The 24,248-nt window shown below is 46.7% G+C and overlaps 1 protein-coding gene across 1 annotated transcript in view; it reads left to right on the top strand.

Moving 5' to 3' along the window:
- wwp2 (WW domain containing E3 ubiquitin protein ligase 2) overlaps window positions 1-24,243 on the top strand; it is a gene marked incomplete in the record, with an annotated part of 68,161 nt that extends 43,918 nt beyond the window's left edge. Inside the window, 15 exon segments of the mRNA XM_024281274.2 lie at window positions 4,001-4,175; window positions 10,728-10,782; window positions 12,247-12,328; window positions 12,934-13,062; window positions 13,771-13,849; window positions 14,496-14,567; window positions 14,741-14,829; window positions 18,385-18,544; window positions 19,968-20,101; window positions 21,664-21,804; window positions 21,879-21,999; window positions 22,163-22,267; window positions 22,342-22,438; window positions 23,689-23,761; window positions 23,916-24,243. Of these exon segments, the coding sequence (XP_024137042.1) occupies window positions 4,001-4,175; window positions 10,728-10,782; window positions 12,247-12,328; window positions 12,934-13,062; window positions 13,771-13,849; window positions 14,496-14,567; window positions 14,741-14,829; window positions 18,385-18,544; window positions 19,968-20,101; window positions 21,664-21,804; window positions 21,879-21,999; window positions 22,163-22,267; window positions 22,342-22,438; window positions 23,689-23,761; window positions 23,916-24,015 (1,612 nt within the window).
- Window positions 24,244-24,248: the final 5 nt, after the last annotated feature.

A 24,248-nucleotide genomic window follows, 5' to 3' on the forward strand; every position in this document is an offset into this window, starting at 1 on the left:
GTGGTTAAAGACCGCTGTAAGGATTCTAACGTGTTCTTGTCATCGCGGGCGCGGTTTCTTCAGCTTCTCAGGTTTATGATGCGTTTCTTATTTTCATTGAGACAATACCAAAAAATCCTCCAGTTTTATTTTAGTTTTACCCCTCTTGGGTTAACGCTCAAACTGGGCCACAGACAGACGGACGTAACGTTCAAACTGGCTGTAACGTCGGCGTGGCGTGAAGGACGGCGCTCCGGGAGAGACTCTGAAGGATCTGGTGACTCTGACACGCTGACGTCTTTGCCGGCGCCTCTGTAGAACTCTCTCTACTCGCTCAACATCATCCATGTTCTCCATGATGAGGTGACGAACGAAGCCCAGAAAAACGTTGGCGGTCAGCCCGCACACGTCGGTGATCACGGGGTTGATAGAGTACAGATGTTGTGTTGTTGTTTTTTCTGCATGACAGCTTTGACACTTTCACACAACCAACGATTTTCTCTGCTAGTTTCTCTTTAAGTTTGACCATGATGACGGTCAGGAACACCAGAGAAAAGGAGTAATGAGGGACTTTCAGAATAAAAGCCTCCTCTCTGTGGGGATGCTGACGTGATGAGGGACTTTCAGAATAAAAGCCTCCTCTCTGTGGGGCTCCTGTCATTCTCTGATCTTCAGCCTCGTATTTATGTTCATGCTGTGAATCTGATAATCTCTCATCTTAGTGCAGACTACAGCAGATGCTGCAGTTTCTGTTTCAGTCTAAGATAACCAATAATTTAATGACTTTCTTCTTTATGGCTCCAAATAGTTGAAATCATGATGTCTTAAATAAATCAGATTCACACTGTAGTGTAGATGAGTAGGTTCTTTATGCAGTCAGTTTGATTTTATGCACAAGGACCTGAAATACAGTAAAAGATTGACTTTTTATTTAATTTGGACAAATTAATTTTCCTTCCTCAGATTTCTGATGTAGCTTTATGATATTTAAGTGGTTAATTCCCAAACTAAGATCCAAATTCAAGCTAAAGATCTTGTCAGTTTTTCTAATTTTGTTGATCTCATGCAGAAATAGAGATGCAGCAGACAGAGAAAAGATTAACTTAGAAACTTTATATTTTACAGACTTTATCGAGGAGATACCTGACATAAATAACTGCATAGAGACTCAAAACGCTGCTGTGGATTTTCCACGGCTCTGCTGAATAGGAAGCTTGTTATTGGACAGGGAAAGGTTTGTGTTCTGTCTTAAAGACCCGCCCTGATGAAACTGTATTTTTGCTGTTTTTAACAGGGTCCTGTTGCTTTTTTGGAGGACAAATAAAAAGGACATTTAGCGTAAAACTCTGGAATAGAAAAATCTTTTTAAACTAAATTATCAGAGATTGGTCAGACTGAAGCAGAGTTGTTTTTCTGTCTTTTCTCCTGGTTCTTACAGATGTGGATTTAAGTCTTTGAGCTGATCATTTCATTTAGAGTTCATTCTCTTTGCTTTCAGCATGTGAAACGTGTCGTCTCAGTTTCAAACAAAGATTCGTTGTCCAGCAAAGCATGAAAGCATCATCTCATGCCACCTTACAACAGCGGCCATGTTTGTGCAAGTCGCATAAACAGTGAGTCCATTCAGGGTTTGAGGAGCGCTGGGAGTGTTGCGTGAGCTTGAAATGCTCCAGTTCCCTCTGAACCGGCAGTCAAAGTGTGGATGCAGAGCATCTGCTCGGCAGAAGAACTTGCTCCGAGGTTTGGGATGCAGGGAGCCGTCTGCAGGGAGCCGTCTGCAGGGAGCGAGCGGAAGTCCATTCTGTCCCCCAAATTCTGCGGCGCTGAAGTCATAGATATGAGAATGGCAGCAGACAGGCGGGTCTGGTGGGCCAATGGAAACGGAGGGAGTGGCTGAGATACCGTTCTCTCTGTCAGCCACCGGTATCTCAGCGCCGTCCAGACCCCGTCTCAGGGGGACGGGTCCTCCCTAAAGCACTGAGTAACGCCATTGGCCGTCATGGTATTCAGTCGCTTTATGCGGCGCAGTTGCCAGTCAGAGAGCTCCGAGTAACGTCATCGGCGTTAGCTCCGTGTTACGTCATCGGCTGTAGCTCCGTGTAACGTCATCGGTCGTAGCTCCGTGTTACGTCATCGGTCGTAGCTCCGAGTAACGTCATTGGTCGTAGCTCCGTGTAATGTCATCGGCCGTAGCTCCGTGTAACGTCATCGGCCGTAGCTCCGAGTAACGTCATCGGCTGTAGCTCCGAGTAACGTCATCGGCTGTAGCTCCGAGTAACGTCATCGGCGTTAGCTCCGTGTAACGTCATCGGCTGTAGCTCCGAGTAACGTCATCGGCTGTAGCTCCGAGTAACGTCATCGGTCGTAGCTCCGTGTTACGTCATCGGCGTTAGCTCCGTGTAACGTCATCGGTCGTAGCTCCGTGTTACGTCATCGGTCGTAGCTCCGTGTTACGTCATCGGTCGTAGCTCCGTGTTACGTCATCGGTCGTAGCTCCGTGTAACGTCATTGGTCGTAGCTCCGTGTTACGTCATCGGTCGTCACAGCGTTCAACCGCTCACTGTGGAGCGGTTACCAGTCAGAGCTCTCATGGACTGTAGTTCTCTGTTCAAACTCTGAAATCAAATGGTTAAAATTAATCAAGCTTTTGTTCGTTGTTAAATTGAGACATTTTTCAAAAAGCATCAAATCAAACTTTATTTGCGTAGCACTTTTCCAAAAAACAATTTCCCTCAAAGTGCTTTACATAAAAACATGATCAAACTTTAAAGTCCCCCTACAGCAATTTCTTTTATTTTCTTTAAATGTTCCGAGTGGGGTTTTAATTAGGACTGTGAAGTTTTTAACAAAAAATCCCACACCCTAAATGTCTTAAAAAGCCATGTTTCCTGTTGATCCGAAGCCTTCGTTTCCAAAAATTCCTCTGAGTGGGTGTGGCTTATGGTGCTGAGCTGCGTAACCCCGCCCCTTCTCCTCCCCATGAAAAAATAAAATAAAACTTGATCATTTAGGCTGCATTGCAGCAGCCGCAGCAGCACTAGCTGGAGCTCAGAACTGAACACTTGAACAAGAAATCTAATGAAATGCCAGAATACAGAAAGTGTCTTATCGCGCGTTATTTTCTAAATGCGTGCAGCCAGTGCTGACGTTTTTAGATGTAGACGAAGGGTTACATTTAGGAGAACGGTTCCAGTGTCCGGTTAAACCACCCGGTGGTTCCTGAGCGGAGGTGCTATAAAGCAACGGCGCTGCTGCAGCTCGCCGCTCCTCCACGGGTTGGATCAAATGCGAACAGCATATTTGTGACAGCTGATGGGATTTTACTTTCAGTTTCTTTTTAAATACGTGAGGACAACTCAAAAAAATCCCATTTTGGAGGCGATTAAAATACAAGCGGGCAATGCAATAATGCACACCATCACTGCATGACGTGGATTAAAGTGTGAGAAGTGAGATGTTATCTACTCTGCTCCGGCCCCGACAGCTGTATCCGGGCCAACTGTCGTGACGTAAGCAAGTCTCAGGAATTCAAACGGAGTTTTTCTCAGACAGTTTGAGTGACAGCGATTTAAAAAGAGAAATACTCGGAAAGGCAAACACGATTACATTTTCTCTTTCAGAAGAAAAATGCCACACATACATGTTAAAAACTCAAGAAGCATGATTTTCATTGGAGGGGGACTTCAGAAACAATCAGCTCACAAAGCCTAAAAAGATCTGGGGGGCTTTTTCGTCTTTTTGCGATTAAAAAAAAGTTTCAGTGTTGACAGAATCCTCTAAAAACAGCTTCAGCAGCATCTCTGTTTTCCTGTTTTTCTTTTTCCATTTTCGTCCGTCTATGTTCTGCAGCATCTATATGTTCTTCTGGTCTTTTTCTCTCCTAAACTTCTATTTTCTCTTCTTTTCTTGTCTTTGTTTATTGTTCTTAACTTTTTTTTTTTATCATAAACTGCTTTTTCAGCCTTGAATCTCATAACAGTGAAACTTTCTCCCTCCGTCCCGTTTCTGTCGCCTCGTCCAGCTGGGAGAAGCGAGTGGATCAGCGGGGCCGTTTCTACTATGTGGACCACAACACCAGAACCACCACGTGGCAGAGGCCCACGGCCGAGTCGGTGCGCAACTACCAGCAGTGGCAGAGCCAGCGCAGCCAGCTGCAGGGCGCCATGCACCAGTTCAGCCAGCGCTTCCTCTACCAGGTACTGCAGAACGCCACGGCGAGTGACCATAAAGGATGTGATTAGAAAAGGTCTTCCCAAATTCCCCTAAATGTCAGGGTTCCAGAGGGCTCTTAAAACGTATCAAAAGTATAGAATCTATGATAAAAAAGCATTAAAATATCTTGAATTTTAATACCTGAGCTGTTAGAAACTGCATTTATTATTTCTCATCAAAAATCTATTTGTTTCCCCCATAAATCTTTTGACCAAAAAATGTCTATGACGAGCAGCAGAACTATTCGTTACACAGCAAGCCACTTTTTTAAAACGCAATTTTTTCTACTAGGATCTTGGCTACAAAACATAATTTCACCTCCACCGAGCTTCACTGTTGGTACCGTGTCAGTGTTCCCAAAGGGGTGGTTTCTTCAGCCCAAATACTTGGCTGGCTCAAATGCAGTTTATTTGAATCAACACTTTGAAATAATATTAATCATATGTTAAATTGTATCTATATGTAACTATAACACATATCCCATCATGCACGCACAATTATGTCAGAGAATGTTGGAGGAGAAATCTTTCCTAAATATTAAGAGTGATTAAATGAAAAAAAACAAAAAAACATTTGATTAAAAAAATATGTTATTACTGGAAATCCAGAGTAAGGAATCTTGTGTTGTGAAAACATCTCAGTTGGGCTTTAATTTGGCTCCAAACAGTAAAAAACAATGAAACCAATTCCAGCTGCAGTTTTGCTGCAGGGTTAAACAGACTCCAGTGGAGCTGAATCCAAAATCTTCAGTGATACGGTTGAAATCTGCAAACCTCCTTCGCCTCATCTGTTCTCAGTGCTGGTTTGATGTGTCACTATCATGGACTGTGTCTCACATCATCTGCAGAAATCTGTCGTTCCGCCACCAGCCAGAAGAGCTTCTTCTGCAGAACCGTTGAGCATTCTGTGAACGTTTGCTGTGACCAATGAGTTTCCACTAAACTGTAATTTTCTACAAGTTTGAGAAAGTAGCTATGAGTCTGTTCTCTGGTCACAATGTTAAAAAGGGAAATGTTGCTGGAATAATCTTCTCATGATGTAATAAATGCCTCCATGTGAGGAAAGCAGTGAGATGGGTTTGCATCGTCAGTGCAGTACTGATACTGCAGGTTTTCCTCATGTCATGCAGGAAAAACATCAGTGTCCGTGCTAGTGCTGCTTTTAGTACATGCAGCAGGAAGTTTCTACTCCGTTCTCTACTTTCCGCCCTCCTGCGCTCGCTGTGTGAGAATGGCGAGGCGTCCTCTGTTGACAGTACGCTGCTCCGTCTTGGAATGCCCAGGCTGCTGATAGCTGCAGCTATTTCTGGCCTGAGTGTGTGAACGCTGAGGGGTTCATGGTTTCACTGAGCGATCCTCTCTACAAACCTTTAGTGAAACCATTCGTTTCAACAACACAACTCATCAGCGATATTGGTTCGTTTAGGTCCGATCAAACGGATCAAAGCATCTTGATCCCAAACTTCCAGCAGTGAGACTCAGAGATCAATACCTGGTACTGAACCGTTTTACAGATTATTGTATTTCTTCAAGATAATCAAGTATAAACTTACATATGTGTACAAACAAACAAGTAAACAAGAACTAATTAGCCATATTAGAATGTATTCAGTCTGGACAAAGTCCACTTAATGTGATCCAGATTGAGTCCTGCTCCTTGTTTTGATCTGTATTCAGACCATTGACTGTACAAAATACTGGACTTCTTGAGCCATGAGGTCCCCCATTGGAAATGCATTACCTCCACTCCTCGTGAAAGCAGGTCACCGCTTTCACCGTCACTTCCTGAAACGGCTATCACCATTTTGAAACCTCTGCAAACCATCTTCGGCGATTGGTCTGAGTCATAGCTGAGTCATGAATCTACAGGAAGTACTGTCACCAATCAGGAGTGAGTTTATTGTGAATCCCCGCCTCTTTCCACGCTTCGACCACGAGACCGCGGGAGACCGCGGGATGTAAACGGCTTCTACTTTAATAACGCCGGAGAATCGTACAAGTCATTGTTGAAGCCTTTGAGGGAGAACCATTCCAACGTTTGATTCTGTCAGCGGTCCTTTGGGATTTACTGACATTTATTCCTTTTTGTCGAGATAAAAGGAGCATTTGGGTGACAGCGCTGCAGAACGCCGCCCTCCCCCCGCGCCGCAGCAGCAGCTTGTTACTTAACATGCGCTGCCATGTTACAGTCTGATCAGATGCACGTGAGAAGCGCGTTCAGCGGTATTTAAAATAAATAACCATCCTAACAAGTGAACAGCTGGATCTTTTTTCTGTTTAAAATACGACCAGGTCCTTTCAAGTTTCTCTCGCGCTCCTCAGACGGCTGCGTCTAATTCAGGCTGAAGCTGGAAAAGTGAAGAAGATGAAACTTTGGTTGGTGATTTTATGCGCATATACGCAACTTATAATTTATAAGCTACAATAAAATAATGAAATAAAGAAAAACGAACGTTAAACAAACCAAAAAGGTCCAAAGCACATAACCTCAGAGTGAAATCTATTTCTACAGAGTAAATCCTCATCTAAAAATGTCGACAGCATGCTCCTCTTGTTGTTTTAAACTGCTGCATCGGTACATTCCATTGAGGAAAACAACAGTAGGACAATGATTGGTACATTGTTGAATTGTAAAGTAGGTGTTAAAAGGTCTTCACGGACCCATTGATGAAGTCTGCTCCCATTGGCTACCCGTCATCTGTCAATCAAACCCCCCAGACGGTCGACGTCAGACCCACAAACGCTTATTGAGCCATCTGATTGGTCAATTTATAACTCTAATAACTTTTGATAATGGAAAAAAATATATATAAAAAATTTAGGATTAGAAAAAAGAAGTTAATCAGAAAGCAGCAGAGGAAGAATGATTATTCTGAGATATAAAATGACTGAGAAATAACTGTCTGTTTCTCAATGGAAGTCAATGGGACTTTGGCCTTTTTGTAACCCAGTGGTACTTCCTGTATGGAACACGGAAGTAGGGGGGCTTGCTCAGTCCAGTTATTTACAGTATACAGTCAATGATTCAGACATTTCTGCTCCGAACCAAAGCTTGAAAACAAAACCATGTGACTAAAGATCTCATCAGTCATTGGCTAGGAATTATAAGAGCGTGGCAAAACAGCGAGAGACAGAATAATGGAAGTCCTGCACTTTGCAGTCTTTGTCGTGGCGTTGTCACTGATATTCGCTGATTCAGACTTGATATTCACTGATAAGTTCTGATCGTCTGTATCAGCAGCAGGTTCATTAGGTTTTCCTGCTGCCGTGGTTCAGTGGAGGCATGCTGCAGGACAGTTACAGAGGAGATGGTTAAGAAGGTAGAAAAAAGATGAAATTTTATGACAGATTGTTGGGAAAACAGTCAGAGAAGTAATGTGGATCCCGTTAAACGTTTTAATGAGCCTGCATTCATCCCACTACATTTCATTGAGAAGCTGCTGCATCGCTGCTCCACGCTTGTCCTCTGTTTACATCCCATAATACCCAGCTACGGTGGCTGTTTAGGTCCAGTTGTTCCACTCCGAGCTTGGAGACTTTTCAGACTGAGGAGCTCAGTCCGATTGGAAACGAACAGACCACCTCAAAGACGGGTCAGAGAGTGGTTCCTGGTCCGGACCGGAGTCTACTTTGGGGTGTTCAGACTGAAACTTTGCTCTGGATTGTCAGAGGAAACGAACTCTGATTCACTTGAAATGTGTTCAGTCTGAACACACCCTGAGTTTGATTAAGTTGTTTATCCACATAAGAATAACCATTAGAACATTCTACTTTGATCCATTCAAAGACTGAAAGATGGTTGATCAGTTTCTGCTGCATCACATGTGCTGTCAGTAAAAAAAATAAAATAAAATAAAAAACAGCATGCCTCAGTCTAGATTCCAAGATCCACATGAAATCTCTGCATTTTGAAACGAGTTTATTATGTCATTGATTGATTTGATGAACAATTTTCCTCAGACGGATCGATCCGGTCAGATTCTAAAAAAATACATGGATTAGTAAGTCAATTCATCGTTACTCCCCTTGATTTGCTGGATGTTCAGATGCTGAATCAGGTCCTTTCATGTGAAGAAGTGACTGAGAAAGCTCAGGAGCTGGTTGGTTGTAGATGCTTGTTGTGTAGATGCTGGTTGTATAGATATAGATGGTAGTTGTATAGATGTAGATACTTGTTGTATACATGTAGATGCTGGTTGTATAGATATAGATGCTGCTTGTATATATAGAGATACTGGTTGTATAGATATTGATGCTTGTTGTATAGATGTAGGTGCTGCTTGTATAGATATAGATGCTGGTTGTATAGATATAGATACTGGCTGTATAGACGTAGATGCTTGTTGTATAGATATTGATGCTTGTTGTATAGATATTGATGCTGGTTATATAGATATAGATGCTGCTTGTATATATATATAGATGCTGGTTATATACATGTAGATACTGGTTGTATAGATATAGATGCTGGTTATATACATGTAGATACGGGTTGTATAGACGTAGATGCTGGTTGTATAGATGCTGGAGTGTGTGCACCCCCGCCCTGATCATGCGCTCCTCCTGGTTGAGTTCAGCTCATGTCTTCACAGGGCTGTAATGTTGAGTTCAGGTGCAACATTTCTTCTCTGCAGCACATGACAGCCAAGGAGGGCTGAGAGGCCACATCTCCTTTGAGGCTCTCACAGGTTATACAAAGGTGACTGCAGGGTTTCAGATATGGATTCTCACCTGAAGGTTTCTGCTAATGCAGACCTTCTGGGGGATGAGATTACTCCGATTTACACTCTTCTTCTTTACTTTAGCAGTTCGGCTGCTCTTTGTTTGTACGACTGTAGCAGTGATAAAACCACAGTGTTATTTTGTGAGGAAGAATTCTGCTGCATCGCAGGAGCTGCGTCTCCATTGATCATTGAACTGTGCAAAATAGATTTGTGATAATAAATGTGTTTAATGGAAACATGAAAATGTAGAAAAAAGTTCACATTTATCTGAAAAAAAGTTTCTCCTCTTGGTGGAGGTGGTTTTTGAGATGTATCAAAATTGACGTATGTTGTAGAACTGCGATGAAAATCCTTTATTCCCATTAAATGAGTCATGTGATCAACAACCGGATTTTAATCTTCATTTTCTGATAAATCCACAAGATCATGTTGAAAACCCCAAAACATACATTATATTGAAGTTGGTCTTTGATGAATTAGATGAGAAATTTGTCAGGAAGCTCAAGTGATAATATCTGCTGTTTTTTTTTAATTTGTGTGAAACATGAAAGTGTTTTCCCTGATCGTCCCCGTTCACTCTCAGATGTGTAAACCTTTGGTTTGTTGAGTCAGAAACGTGACCAGTTCGTTTGTCTTTTGTGTCACGGCTGCGGGTTTGAGGCCGTCTTCGCCGGCACTGCCCGCTCTAACACTTTCCCGCCGGTGGCGTTTGGCTTTCGCCGCCCTCCGCCTGCTTTCTCCCTTGTTTTCTCAGCCTGCCTTTCTTTCCCCGCTCCGTCTGGAAGAGCCTGAATGGTCAGAGCCAGGATGAGGTCACCGTGTCTTTATATCATTATCCTGCTCTGCTTTTACCTTTTTTAGGCACAGAGTTGTGGCGGGTGGGGCTGCTGCTGTGGATGGCAGCGACACACATTCGCTCTGTGCCCACTTTGGCCCGCTGTTTTCCGTCCCGACTCCCTCACAGTTTCCATGACAAAAGCTGCTGTTCAGAGCTCTGTCCAGGTTCAGCCCAGACGCTACGCCTTCATGAAGGTCCACCTTTCATGCCGCCCAGAAACAGAGTTTGCTCCTGTGAAGAGGAGGTTTGGTCTGGATCTTTGTGTGATGCTGCGGGATCATCATCTGCATCCCAACAAGCATCTTCTCATCTGGAGCTCCAGAGCTCCTCGTCTATTCATTTTCATTCCTGTATTAAGAAAGCAGCTTTTCACTGACTGTTTGCTGTGGACAAACTTTCTACATCGTGGCACACACACCTTTTTTTCCCTTAAAGTGTGTGTGTAACTGCAGGCTGAGTAAAACCCAGTGGTTCCAGGCCCAGGTTGAATAAAGGTGCCTTTTGTGAGGGTTTGGTGGGTGGGGCTGTGGGGGGGTGGGGGTTGTCCAGTCTGGAACCAGCATGAATGTTCCCTCAGTTCCCTCAGACATCACACTTCCCTGCCTACTTTCACAGTAGCGCTAAAAGAGGGGGGCGGGACTTGCATCTAGCCACTGAGCTCATTGGAACTGTGTTTTTGTTTCATCCTCCTCCTGAGCGTGGAGTTTTGGGAAAGCAAAGGAACTGCCGGCGGCCAGCTCCCTCAGTCGCCCCGCGCCGCGGCGGCGGTGAGGACGCTCCCGCACCTCGCACTGCAGCCACACACACCAGAGCGCCAAAACTGTCTGCTGTCAACTGTTGTATCTCCTGACTCCTGATTGTCCTGACTCCTGAGCTGGACATGAAGGCTTTCACACCAACGAGGACAGTTGGAGAAGTCCGGATGGAGGTGAAAGTGTCATAACTGGATTTGCTTTGTCTGTCTGCCCCCCCCAGCCGTCTGGTGCGCCGGTGGAAAATGACCCTCTGGGCCCGCTGCCTCCCGGATGGGGTAAGTGTGCCTCATGGCATTAGTTCTCTTAACCTTCACGTCCTGCCTTTCATTTCTAATCCTGATCGTCTGTGAGCCTCTCAGAGAGCTGAAACGTTCTGCTCCTGCAGCGCCTCCCGTTTCCTGCTCGGCGTGCAGTTAGACGTCAGCACGTCAGCCTTTGATTGATTTATCCTCCCTGCACTGATCTACATTTTCACTGGAGAAAACTTGTTTTTTCAGTCGGTTCTGCGTTCCTTTGTTGCCGTGCTCCTCCATCTCCGCCGCGCTCCATCATTGCGGCGCTCCGTCATCGCCGCGTTCCTTCATCGGCGCACTCTGTCATCTCCGCCGCGCTCCGTCATCGGCACGCTCCATCATTGCCGTGTTCCGTCATCACCGTGTTCCATCATCGGCGCGCTCCGCCATCTCCGCCGCGCTCCTTCATCGCCACGTTCCGTCATCCCTGCTCTCCGTCATCACCGCGCTCCGCCATCGCCGTGCTCCCTCGCCGCTGTCATCACTGCGCTTGACCCACTGAAGTCTTGCGAGTGTCCCCCGGGCTCAGCCAGCTCTCCAGCTCAGGTTCGATGCCGGAGCGGTCTAGCTGCAGCAGACGGCTATCAGCTGCAGCCATCATCTGCTGCCGGCCACACTAAACTCTGAACTCACCCGACATTTTTATACAGGAATCCCACCTCATTCACTGCTGTTATTAGCTGTGGAGTCTGGCGACAATTTTAACCCAAGGAAACAGATTCTCAGCGCCACAGAGGTCGAACGTCATCGTCTGCAGTGGGATTTCCTCTCGCACTTTTAAAGTTACGTGGAGACTGTGGCGCTCGCATTGAAGCCGTAACGCTAGCTGTGTGATCCCGGGATCAGCCTCCGATACTTTCCCCATCAGATCCAGCAGGATCCTATCCTACTCTCTAATCTGCTGGCAGCTCCGGCCAGCGGCGGTTTCCCGCTCTGGGTGGCGTTCTCTCCAGAAGTTCCCGTCCAGTGTGCTGCGGTGCATCAGACCTCAGAGTGCTGGCTCCGCTCAGACTGCTGAGCCGTTTTCCCGTCTGTGGTTGAGATCAGACTCAAAAAGAAAAAAAAGGGGGGGGGTATTGATGGAGGTAAAGATGGTAGCCAATAAAAAAGAGGAGGGGGTTTCAAAGTGAATGGGGGGTGTTGTAATGCTAGTACTACTGTTTCTGGGCCCTCCATTCTAATGAGGAAAAGATGTCGGAGCCTCTGAGGGGGGGCCCATTCGCCCCTCTGGCCGCTGCACACAGCATGGCTTTCAGGAGGACGCTACCTGAAAAAAATTCCAGTGTTGCCTGTTCACCCGGTCTGCATGCGCGCTCCAGAGTTGCAGCGCATGTCGAGTCGCAGCGAAATATCACACCGACACGCCGCTTTTCTCTCATGGTGGAGACTTTTACCCCCCCTCAAAGACACTCGTTCTCATTCCTGCCCCCCCTTCTGTGTCTGCAGAGAAGCGTCAGGACAACGGCAGAGTCTACTTCGTCAACCACAACACTCGGACCACGCAGTGGGATGACCCCCGGACCCAAGGGTGAGAGACGCTCCGCCATGGTGCACGTGTGTGTGCACGTCTGTGTGCATGTGTGTGTGCATGTTAGGCAGTGCTGAAGCGTCTGGTCATCAGACAGAAAGCAGCAGCGATGGATTCATCCTCTCTGATCAGAGACGATGATCTGATCAGATCAACCTCTCTGATCAGATCATCCTCTGGAATTCCTCCAGTCTCTGCTCATGCAGATCTTCTTCAACATTTGATCATTTTGTCTTTGTTGGTCTGAGAATCACTTATTATCCCATCGGACCACTGGCTCATTTCATGCAGATAAACCTGACCTGTCAGCTCATTATTTAGCAGTAATTAACGGGATGTAGTTCGAAACAAGTCGACTTAAACTCTGCATGATTTTACTTAATGTGCAGCTTCGTTCTCTCAGAAAAACCCTCAAACTGAAGTGATTTTCTGCTTCTTTCACCTATAAAGTCGTTGAGATTTTTCACCGCTTTGACCTTAGAACCACAAACTCGGCGGCAACCTCCCAGCAGGCTGGTGCATGCTTTAGCGTCCTGACCTTCAGCCCGGCGGCCCGGCAGGCCACGCCTCCGCGGGCCGCGCTCACTGCCCTCTCCCTGTTGCAGGATGATCAAGGAGCACCCCCTGCCCCCGGGCTGGGAGATGAAGTACACCGCGGAGGGAGTGCGGTATTTTGTGGACCACAACTCGCGTACCACCACCTTTAAAGACCCCAGACCCGGGTTTGAGCCAGGGTAACTATTGACTGCTGACCTGCAGAGCTGGAAGAGCAGAAACCAGACAGACTGTTCATCACTGAGCTCATCTGTTCTCTGTTGACCTGTTCTCCATTGATCCTTTCTCCATTGATCCTTTCTCCATTGATCTGTTCTCCATTGATCTGTTCTCCATTGATTCTTGCTCCGTTGCTTTGGTTCCTCAGCATCTGTTCTTCATTCCAACACTCACGCTCTTCCTGCCATGAAGCAGCTCGATGTGTGACAGATCTGCAGCTACTGCATTGGCTGTGTGTGCACGTGTGTGCTTGTCTGTGCAGAGCTGCTGTGCATGTGCATGACGGCCTTTCCCGCTGATGTTTGCATGTATTTTTAGGCCGCTGGCAGCAGCAGAGCGCTCGCCGCGGCTCCTCTGGAACCGTGGCGAGCGCTCTGCTGCTGCTGCGGTCTCCGTTTCCTAACCGCACCGAGACGAGCCCGGCAGCTCGGCCGTCGCAGCGCCAGCACATTGGAGGCCTCTCTCTTTCCTCCTGAGCTCGGTCTTTTCTCTGCTTTTCTGCTGCTGACGCAGCTCTTGTGGGTTTGTGTCTGCAGAGCTTAAGCTAACACAGCTGCAGCTTCTGTTATTCCGAGCACAATGACGACTCAGACCCGCAGCCGCGATCATCCGTTTGTCATCCCTCTGTGTTCATGATCTTTTCCTGAAAACTGTCTTTGTGTCGGCAGGTCACGGCAGGGCGGCTCTCCCGGCGCGTACGACCGCAGCTTTCGGTGGAAATACCACCAGTTCCGTTTCCTGTGTCATGTAAGTGTTGAAGGATCTGTGCAAACATATACATTATTGCTGAGTTTTATTCTGAAGAGCAAACACAGTAAGTGAGGATTGTTTTCCTGAAAGCTGGAGGAAAGCAGCAGCGCTCACTAACATAACCGGAGCTTTCTTGAAGGGTTCAAATGTCCAGAAAAATGACCTTCAACCGCTGATGAAAACACACTGAGCGACAGACAGACAGATGCGTCTTCTGTCTCACTTCTCTCAGTGAATGCAGTTCACCTTTTTAATGTTCATGTTTCGGCGCTCGTGTTGCTCGCTCCTGTTCAGTGGACCGTCGCCGTTAGCACGCTCGGTCACCATCAACACCAGCCCACATTAGTACCTCTGGTTGTGGGTGAAAATCCAGCACATCCTGAAACTCTCAGACCGGCCCGTCGGACTCCAACATGTCCTCTGCCGTCAGCTCTGTCCCGTTCTGATGCTCAGTTGATCGTCTGGACCAGGTCATTGGCTGATTAGAAATCCTCACTAACGAGCAGTTAGACAGGTGTGCCTGACACAGTGGGCGGGGCTTTGGTTTCTTCTGCAGGATGTCAGGAATGTGAAACCTCGTTCTTGCAGCTTCGGGTCATATTCTGTTTTTTCTAACTGACCTCTCGTCGTCTTTGCTCTGCAGTCCAACGCTCTGCCGAGCCACGTGAAGATCTCCGTGTCCAGACAGACGCTGTTTGAGGATTCCTTCCAGCAGGTCAGTGTCAGAAGAAGCAGTTTGACTTCCACTCCAGCAAGACGACATTTCCGTCAATAAATCCATTTTCATCCTGACTGTCATTTATTGATTTGTTTGTTGAGATGTCACCATCAGGGAGACTTTCCTTCCTTTTGCTCTAAATGTCTTCTACTTGTCCTCCTCTTCATCAGATCATGAACGTGAAGCCGTACGATCTTCGCCGTCGCCTCTACATAATCATGAGGGGGGAGGAGGGGCTGGACTACGGCGGCATCGCCAGGTGAGACGTCCAGACACGCCTCCGCTTTAGCCTCCACTCTCATTCTGTCCTGTGTGGTTTTCGTGCATCTCATCACCTGTGGGAAGTCTATATATGTGGTGGTGGTGGTGGGGGGTGGGGGGGGGGGCAGCTTCCTCCTGTGGATCCCACATGCAGCTTCAGTGATGGAGAGTCAATACAAACGTCAGTGTTTTAATGAGTAAAACTGTTCAAACGTACTTGGAGGTGAAGATCCTCAGAACTCACATCATTTCTAAATGTCAAAGTTATGTTAATAACCTGATGATGGCAGCGTTTTCTCCATTTGTCGCCGTAGCAACGGGATGCTGCATCACCAGGTTCAGCACTGATCCTCTAGTCTGAGCTGTGGTTAAGATTCTCACTTTTACAGATCCGTCTGAGAGAGGCAGCAGAAAAACCTGCGATAGACTAAATACTGATGCTTTTCCGTTTGACTGTCAAAGTTTTATTTAAATAATCATTATAACTGAAATTAAAAGATTCTCCAAAAGAAGAAAACGGTCAGACCTGTTGACACACACTGACCATAGAACATGTCCTGAAGCAGTCTCTGCAGGTGAGCAGAGCTTCTTCCTCTGCAGACTTGTTCTGTTGTTGACTGCATGAAGGGCTTCATTTGATTGGTTATTTAAATCAGAAAGGTGTTGCATTTGTGTCACCATATTTGTTAGGATGGCTCCTTTAGCGGTTAGCAAACCACATTAGCCTGACGATGACGGTAAACTAGAGTTAATGGTCAGTCTCAATCAGCCGTTGGTTCTGCTGAACGTCTTCATCAGTCAGAGAAAACTACTCCGTCTCGTCCCAGCACCTCCTCCTGGAGCCCCGCCCCCACCCCCTGCTCCTGCCCCGCCTCCTGCTGTGTGCATCTGTGTATCTGTGTTGGTGTCTCATGGCTCTCCTCTGGTTTGTGTCTGCATTGTGTCTGTCTCCGGTGTCGCGTCAGTGGTTTTACCCTATGGTAGGTGACATCATGCTGTTCTACCACAGGGTAGAACCACGGACGGGATGTTGGGAGGTGTCTGCGTCCGTCCCTCAGTCCATAACACGCAGCGCTGTGCACGCCCCCGCGGCCGTGGGCGGGGCTTTGGGAGCGCCGCCGCTGCTGAAGGGCGGGGGGGTCATTCTGTCTAACACTCATTCCTCCACAGTGTGTCTGATCGGCTGTTCAGTCTTCTGTTTATCGAGTCGTTTCAACCTGAGTTATAAAAATGTTTTACTTCATTTTTTAAATGATGTCTAAACTGAAGGAAAGTCCTTCTCTGATCTTCTTTTGATCTGAAACCGTTTCCCGTCTTCTCTTAGTTATGACCATGTCGATTTCAGACAAAATCACCTCTTTTTAGCCAAAATCATGGTGTTTTTTTTATCCAAATTCATGTTTTCAGCCCAAATCTTGTCAGTTTTTTGGCCCGAATCATTTCAATTTTAGCCAAGTTGATGTTGTTTCTAATCAAAATCATATAAATTTGAGCAAAACTCATGTCGTTTTTGGTCAAAATCATGTTGTTTTTAACCCAAATTATTTTAATTTTAGCCAAAATCATGTCGCTCTCTAGGACATAGTTACTGCAGGGCAGCATGACTTCAGAAGGAATTCGCCTCTGAGTTGTGGGTAGCTTACAGCCCCTCACAACATCACGGGTCAAACAAAAACGGAAAATAATTTCTATCCAGCCTTACGGTTCTGATTTAGATTCCAGCTTACAGCAAAACGGACGCACTCGGATCCGGTTTAGTGGATCCATCAGAACGTGGAGCAGGAAGCGTGTAGCGTGTCGTAGTACTGTGTCGTAGTAGCGTGTCGTAGTAGCGTGTCGTAGTAGCGTGTCGTAGTAGCGTGTCGTAGTAGCGTGTCGTAGTAGCGTGTCGTAGTAGCGTGTCGTAGTAGCGTGTCGTAGTAGCGTGTCGTAGTAGCGTGTCGTAGTAGCGTGTCGTAGTAGCGTGTCGTAGTAGCGTGTCGTAGTAGCGTGTCGTAGTAGCGTGTCGTAGTAGCGTGTCGTAGTAGCGTGTCGTAGTAGCGTGTCGTAGTAGCGTGTCGTAGTAGCGTGTCGTAGTAGCGTGTCGTAGTAGCGTGTCGTAGTAGCGTGTCGTAGTAGCGTGTCGTAGTAGCGTGTCGTAGTAGCGTGTCGTAGTAGCGTGTCGTAGTAGCGTGTCGTAGTAGCGTGTCGTAGTAGCGTGTCGTAGTAGCGTGTCGTAGTAGCGTGTCGTAGTAGCGTGTCGTAGTAGCGTGTCGTAGTAGCGTGTCGTAGTAGCGTGTCGTAGTAGCGTGTCGTAGTAGCGTGTCGTAGTAGCGTGTCGTAGTAGCGTGTCGTAGTAGCGTGTCGTAGTAGCGTGTCGTAGTAGCGTGTCGTAGTAGCGTGTCGTAGTAGCGTGTCGTAGTAGCGTGTCGTAGTAGCGTGTCGTAGTAGCGTGTCGTAGTAGCGTGTCGTAGTAGCGTGTCGTAGTAGCGTGTCGTAGTAGCGTGTCGTAGTAGCGTGTCGTAGTAGCGTGTCGTAGTAGCGTGTCGTAGTAGCGTGTCGTAGTAGCGTGTCGTAGTAGCGTGTCGTAGTAGTGTGTCGTAGTACTGTGTCGTAGTACTGTGTCGTAGTACTGTGTCGTAGTACTGTGTCGTAGTCGCGCGTCGTAGTACTGTGTCGTAGTAGCGCGTCGTAGTCGCGCGTCGTAGTACTGTGTCGTAGTAGCGCGTCGTAGTACTGTGTCGTAGTCGCGCGTCTTAGTCGCGCGTCGTAGTACTGTGTCGTAGTAGCGCGTCGTAGTCGCGTGTCGTAGTACTGTGTCGTAGTCGCGCGTCGTAGTAGCGTGTCGTAGTAGCGCGTCGTAGTATTCAATTCAATTCAATTTTATTTATATAGCCCAATATCACAAATTCAATTTGCCTCATTGGGCTTCATGCCTGTAGTTTTTACGTGTCGTAGTAGCGTGTCGTAGTACTGTGTCGTAGTAGCGTGTCGTAGTACTGTGTCGTAGTAGCGTGTCGTAGTAGCATGTCGTAGTAGCATGTCGTAGTAGCGTGTCGTAGTCGCGTGTCGTAGTACTGTGTCGTAGTAGCGTGTCGTAGTAGCGTGTCGTAGTACTGTGTCGTAGTAGCGCGTCGTAGTCGCGCGTCGTAGTAGCGTGTACATCTCGCATACAAGCTTTGTCCAGCTGCTTTTTTTCATCTTCTCCTGATTCACGATGTGAATAAAGAAATACTCAAAGGAAATACTTAATCTGAGTTTCTTCATTTGTTTCCATCATTAGAAAAATGCCCGAGGACTTGTTAAAACACCAGTTTCATCAGAGTGGGCCTGAAGAAGAGAACCTTCAGTTCTTTACATCAGATGAAAGCAGCTCATCTCGTTTGTTGGTTTTCTGTATAAACAAACATCAAAGATGTTTTAACCGTTGGCAGGTTTTCCCTGAATGTTTGACTTTCTGTTCTATGTGATGAAATGTGTCCATCTTTGGCTCCAGCATCTCTGCCCTTAAATCTGCTGTAGCAGCGGCGTTTCCGCTGGGCGGCAGTAACGCGTGTGTCCTCTGGCTCTGCAGAGAGTGGTTCTTCCTGCTGTCTCACGAGGTCCTGAACCCCATGTACTGTCTGTTCGAATACGCCGGCAAGAACAACTACTGCCTGCAGATCAACCCGGCCTCCTCCATCAACCCCGACCACCTCACCTACTTCCGCTTCATCGGCCGCTTCATCGCCATGGTGAGCTCCTGCTTTGTTCCTACAAACCTTTTAAAGTTCTGACTTCCCTCTATCTGCCTGTTTCCGAACACGCTTTGTCATTTTCATTGAAAGATTTTGTTAGTTTAGTTTTTGATGGAGCTGTACTGAATGACATATGGAGGATTAGATCAGATTTAAATCTTAGGATGAACTCTAGAAAAAGAGGCTTCCTACCACAGCGAGAGAGCATTAATCTGTACAATCAAGTTTTTCAGGAGGAGAGAACGGATTCTGACAGATTTTATTCTTCATTCCTCATTTCTGGCTCTGAATGAAAGAAAACAAATCTCAAAGAGAAGTTCAATCAAACCTGAGATCCTGAAACAAACGAGGTCTGAAACAGTTTCCATCGTAGTTCTGCTTCTTTGTCCTGCAAACATCTGAATGTTTCTGTGGCAGCGACTGAGTGTTGGTGGATTCAACCTCCTTTCAGTCAAAGTTCAGTTACAGCATCTCTGTGGAACCGGCTCCAAACCTCCTTCCCACACCATGACCTCACCGCCGCACCCTTCCTGCCAGCCTCCAGAGCTGCTGGCCTCCTCCTCACATGCACTCCACTCATGCACTCCACTCATGCACTCCACTCATGCACTCCACTCATGCACTCCTCACATGCACACCTCACATGCACTCCACTCATGCACACCTCACATGCACTCCACTCATGCACTCCACTCATGCACTCCTCACATGCACACCTCACATGCACTCCTCACATGCACTCCTCACATGCACTCCACTCATGCACTCCACTCATGCACTCCACTCATGCACTCCACTCATGCACTCCACTCATGCACTCCTCACATGCACTCCACTCATGCACTCCTCACATGCACTCCTCACATGCACTCCACTCATGCACTCCTCACATGCACTCCACTCATGCACTCCTCACATGCTCTTTAAAGAGTTCCTTCCCAGATGAGAGCTCTGAATTCTCTTCTCCCATCGGGATCGTCTGGCGTCTGAGAGCCAGCCTGCCAGCCAGCCAGACAGACAGACAGACAGACAGACAGACAGTGAGACAGACAGACAGACGGACAGCCAGACGGCTGGACGGACGGACGGACGGACGGACGGATCGATCAACAGGATCAAGTCTGTCCTCCCAGATCTGAACTGTGAGGGTTTGATTCTTAAAGCAGGAGCGTCTGGTTTTGAACACCAAAGGAAACCAGCAGACGCTCCCGGCTGCTCAGTTTATTCTTCTGTGACTTCTCCATCAAATCACCTTCATGGTTCTGGTTCAAGTCTTTGTGATCATGAACTGTCAGAGAAGTCTCTGGGATAGAAGCTGTGAACTTCCATTTGTCAGATTTCTGTGTGGACTGTGAGATCTTCTCTGAGTCTGAGCTGCAAACTGCAGACGCTGTCCTTGACTGTGACTGTCGTCCTGCAGGCGCTGTACCACGGGAAGTTCATCGACACCGGCTTCACGCTGCCCTTCTACAAGCGCATGCTGGACAAGAAGCCCACCCTCAAAGACCTGGAGTCCATCGACCCCGAGTTCTACAACTCCATCATGTGGGTCAAGTAAGTAGAACCGCCCAGCAGAACTTTCATCAGGCTGTACTGGTTTCTATGGAAACTCCCTTCAATCTTTCAGCTGAGAGACTTCATCTTTACAACTTATTTGATGAACCTGTTTATTTTTAATTTTGCTCATATCATCTTATTTTGAAAAGCTCAATGTGATTAAGAACAGCACCGGATCAGTGTTTTTATAAACGACTTGAGGAAGAATTCTTGTCCTAAAGTTAAAGACGATTTAGCAGATTTCATTAATTTCTAAAAGTTACGACGGAGTATTAGGGCCACCAAAAAAAAAAGTAATATTATGACTTTTTTTCTTGTAAATTTATGAGAAAAAAGTCATACATTTATGATTTTAAAAGTCATAGGCTATATTTACGACATTTAATCTCGTAAATCTACGAGATTTAAAGTCGTAAATTAATGAGAAACAAACCCAAATGTGTCTGTTTATCAGAGCCGACGTGGAGTATCTTGTGAAGATTTATTTCCAGATCGGTGTTAAAAACAAAGAAATTCTGAACCTTTTGGTGATTCAAACCCAAATTATTTCCTGGTTCGGTGTCGGTAGTGTGGAGTTTGATATGTAAATAAAGAGCTCAGAATAATGCGTGTTTATCAGGTCCATCACTTTATTTTGCCTTTCATTTCCCAGAAGCCCTTTCACCCCCTTACGCCACGTCTCTGACATGCGCAGAAACCAAAGGAGAATGTAAACAGATCCGGACGCCTCCTCCTCCAAATCAAACGTCCCGTCTCAACACAAAACAACAGAGAAATGACAGTTGTCTGTTACGTTAGCACAAGAACATTGAAAATTCAGAAAACTCGTCCTCTTCAGGCGGAAGCAGCACAGAGTTGGAGGAGATCTGGTCTGTCGCGGAGGACGAAATGACTGGAAGTGAACAGCTGCGCGGATATCGACGGCTTCATCAACGTAATCTGGAGAGATCCTGCAAGATACCATCAACGAATAAAACATGAATAAATTGTAAATCAAATAAAGAAACTTCCAAACACTTGAAATATTTTAAACCTTCAGTTTACCTGATGAAATCCACGACGTTTTTCACAGTTTGGTCGGCCTGCTTCAGCTCACGGCGTTCATTCACTGGACTGTAGGCTCCCCTCGACTTTGATATATTTACGAGAAAAAAACTCGTAAATTTACAAGAAAAAAGTCGTAAATTTACGAGAAAAAAGTCATAAATTTACGAGAAAAAAACTCGTAAATTTACGAGATTAAAAGTCGTAATATTAGTTTTTTTTTGGTGGCCCTAATACTCCGTCGTAAAAAGTTTCTCATCTTCTTCAGTGAATCATTTTTGTGCTGACTTCTTTCACTCGTCCAGTTCTGTTTTATGACTTTTTTTAAAGATTTTCTTTTCTTAGAATTTATTATTTTCTTGCAGCAAAGATGTCAGAGTATTCAGAATGAAAATAAGTTTTAGTTAAAGCGTGAATGCAGATCTAGTTTAAGGTCTTTCAAACTTCATCCTGCTGATCTTCAGAGTCTGATGACTGAGGTCAGAATCTCGCCGCTCGGTGATGCTTCTCTTCAGGGAGAACAACCTGGCTGAGTGCGGCGTGGAGCTGTACTTCGCTCAGGACATGGAGATCCTGGGGAAGGTTTCCACCCACCAGCTGAAGGACGATGGCGAGAACGAGCTGGTCACGGAGGACAACAAGGACGAGTACATCAGGTGAGCCGGCGCAAACGTCCGGGCCGACCTTCAGGGGGAGGGGAGGTCTAAAAGCTCCGCCTTCGCCTCTGCAGCCTGCTGACGGACTGGAGGTTCACGCGCGGCGTGGAGGAGCAGACCAAGGCCTTCCTGGACGGCTTCAACGAGGTGGTCCCTCTGGAGTGGCTGCGCTACTTTGACGAGAAGGAGCTGGAGGTGAGAGCGGAGAGTTCATGTTCCCTAAAAGTCTGGACCGGGTTTGGTTCAGTACCAGCAGAGGATCACGACCTCATCCATGAAGGAAACTAATTCTCAGAAGCAGGAGTGAAGTTTTCATTCTCGAGTGTAAAGACTGAGCGCGGTTCTTGTCTCCACGCAGCTGATGCTCTGCGGGATGCAGGAGATCGACCTGGCCGACTGGCAGAAGAACACCATCTACCGCCATTACACCAAGAACAGCAAGCAGATCCACTGGTTCTGGCAGGTGAGCGCGCTCAGGCGTGGCGGCAGCGCTCAGGTCGAGCGTGGCGTCCGGCGACTGACGCTGTGCTCCTGCAGGTGGTGAAGGAGATGGACAACGAGAAGAGAATCCGTCTGCTCCAGTTTGTGACGGGAACCTGCCGACTGCCGGTCGGAGGCTTCGCTGAGCTCATAGGTACCAAACATTTGTAAACTTTTTAGCATTTTTATCTGTAGTCTCAGCCATTTGTTCAGATTTAAATTCATTCTCTATTGTTTTTAAACTTGGAGCCCAAATCTTATGCTGCAGGAGGTTCTATGATCTGGGCTCTGGAGATGAAGGGTTCTGAAGGACGTTTTATTTTGGAAAACTGCTCCACATCCGACAGAAGTCGCTCAGTGACGCGTGGAACCACCATCTGCTACTTTACTTTGAAACCTCCAAGTTAGATCTCACAGCTGCACGGCAGGACGCCTGAGGGCAAGAAAAGTATTAACAAATGAGGTTTAATCACGAATTAATCACATATTCATTTATCAATGATCGTGTTCACGCCTCAACATTCACAGCCTCATTTAAAATCCGTACCAGGATTAACAAATGCAGCATTTCAAAATAAAATGTTGATTTAGCTCATAAGAATGAGATGAAAAAAACTCATCAGATTTCTGACATATATACACAAATAATTAAAATTACAATCAGTAAATGTCTTTTCTTTGAGCATTATCCCTGCAGAACCCAAGAAAGGAACCTTCAGAGTTTTCAAAATGAATTTGTTTTTTCTCAGATAACAAACGGTTATTAAAAAGAAAGATCAATGCAACTAAAACATAGAAAAAGAGGCTAAATTTGGCCCCATGGGGTCTCCAATCAGACGTCGACGGCATTGGAACAATAAAGTTCATCCATCCATCCATCTTCTTGTCCGCTTCTTCCCTTTCGGGGTCGCGGGGGTGCCGGAGCCTATCCCGGCTACTGAAGGGCGAAGGCGGGGTACACCCTGGACAGGTCTCCAGTCTGTCGCAGGGCCTCAATCACACACACATACACTCTCACATTCACACCTAGGGGCAATTTAGAGTCACCAATGAACCTATGAAGCATGTTTTTGGACGGTGGGAGGAAGCCGGAGTCCCCGGTGAAAACCCACGCATGCACGGGGAGAACATGCAAACTCCACACAGAAAGGTCCCAGCCGGGAGTCGAACCGGGGCCTTCTCGCTGTGAGGCAAGAGCGCTAACCACTGCGCCACCGTGCAGCCCAACAATAAAGTTTTATTGCCAAAAGTGTGTTTGTGATGATGGTTATGAGTTCAGACGGAGCTGAATGTTGACAATCAAGACAGAAATGAATCCTCAAATGAAAACTGGGGAAACAAACAAACAAATAAACATGTCGAATCATTTCACGATTTGTAACCTGGAGTGTTTGTGTTCTGCAGGAAGTAACGGTCCCCAGAAGTTCTGCATAGACAAAGTGGGGAAGGAGACTTGGCTTCCAAGAAGCCACACATGGTGAGTCTCAGCTTCTGCGGGGGGGCTCAGAGCAGCTTCATTTCTCTTGAGTGGTCAAAAGACAGTAGGTGGGGTTGTTATGACATATATTTGGGATTGGGCTTCATGTACGGTGAAGTCTTCCCTCCATGAACTGTTGCTGTTTTTGTCTCAGCTTCAATCGTCTGGACCTGCCGCCCTACAAGAGTCTGGAGCAGCTCAGAGAGAAGCTGCTCTTCGCCATCGAGGAAACGGAAGGATTCGGGCAGGAGTGACAACAGTCGCTACACAGAAACACTAAACTCAGCATGACCGTTTTCTTCTTTAGACTCATTGCTTCCTCTCGGGGTTCAGACCTTCGCCTCATCCCAGCTCCTCATCCGGAGAGTCCCGCCTGAACGCAGGTTTGAGACCTAAACGCAGAGGGCGGGTGTGCGGCACGAGTGTGGAGTTGTGTGTTTCTGAACAAAGGACACGCCTCCACTGCCCGCTTCCAAACGCACTAAAG

This window comes from Oryzias melastigma, linkage group LG6 (assembly GCF_002922805.2).
Source record: "Oryzias melastigma strain HK-1 linkage group LG6, ASM292280v2, whole genome shotgun sequence".
NCBI lineage: Eukaryota > Metazoa > Chordata > Actinopteri > Beloniformes > Adrianichthyidae > Oryzias > Oryzias melastigma.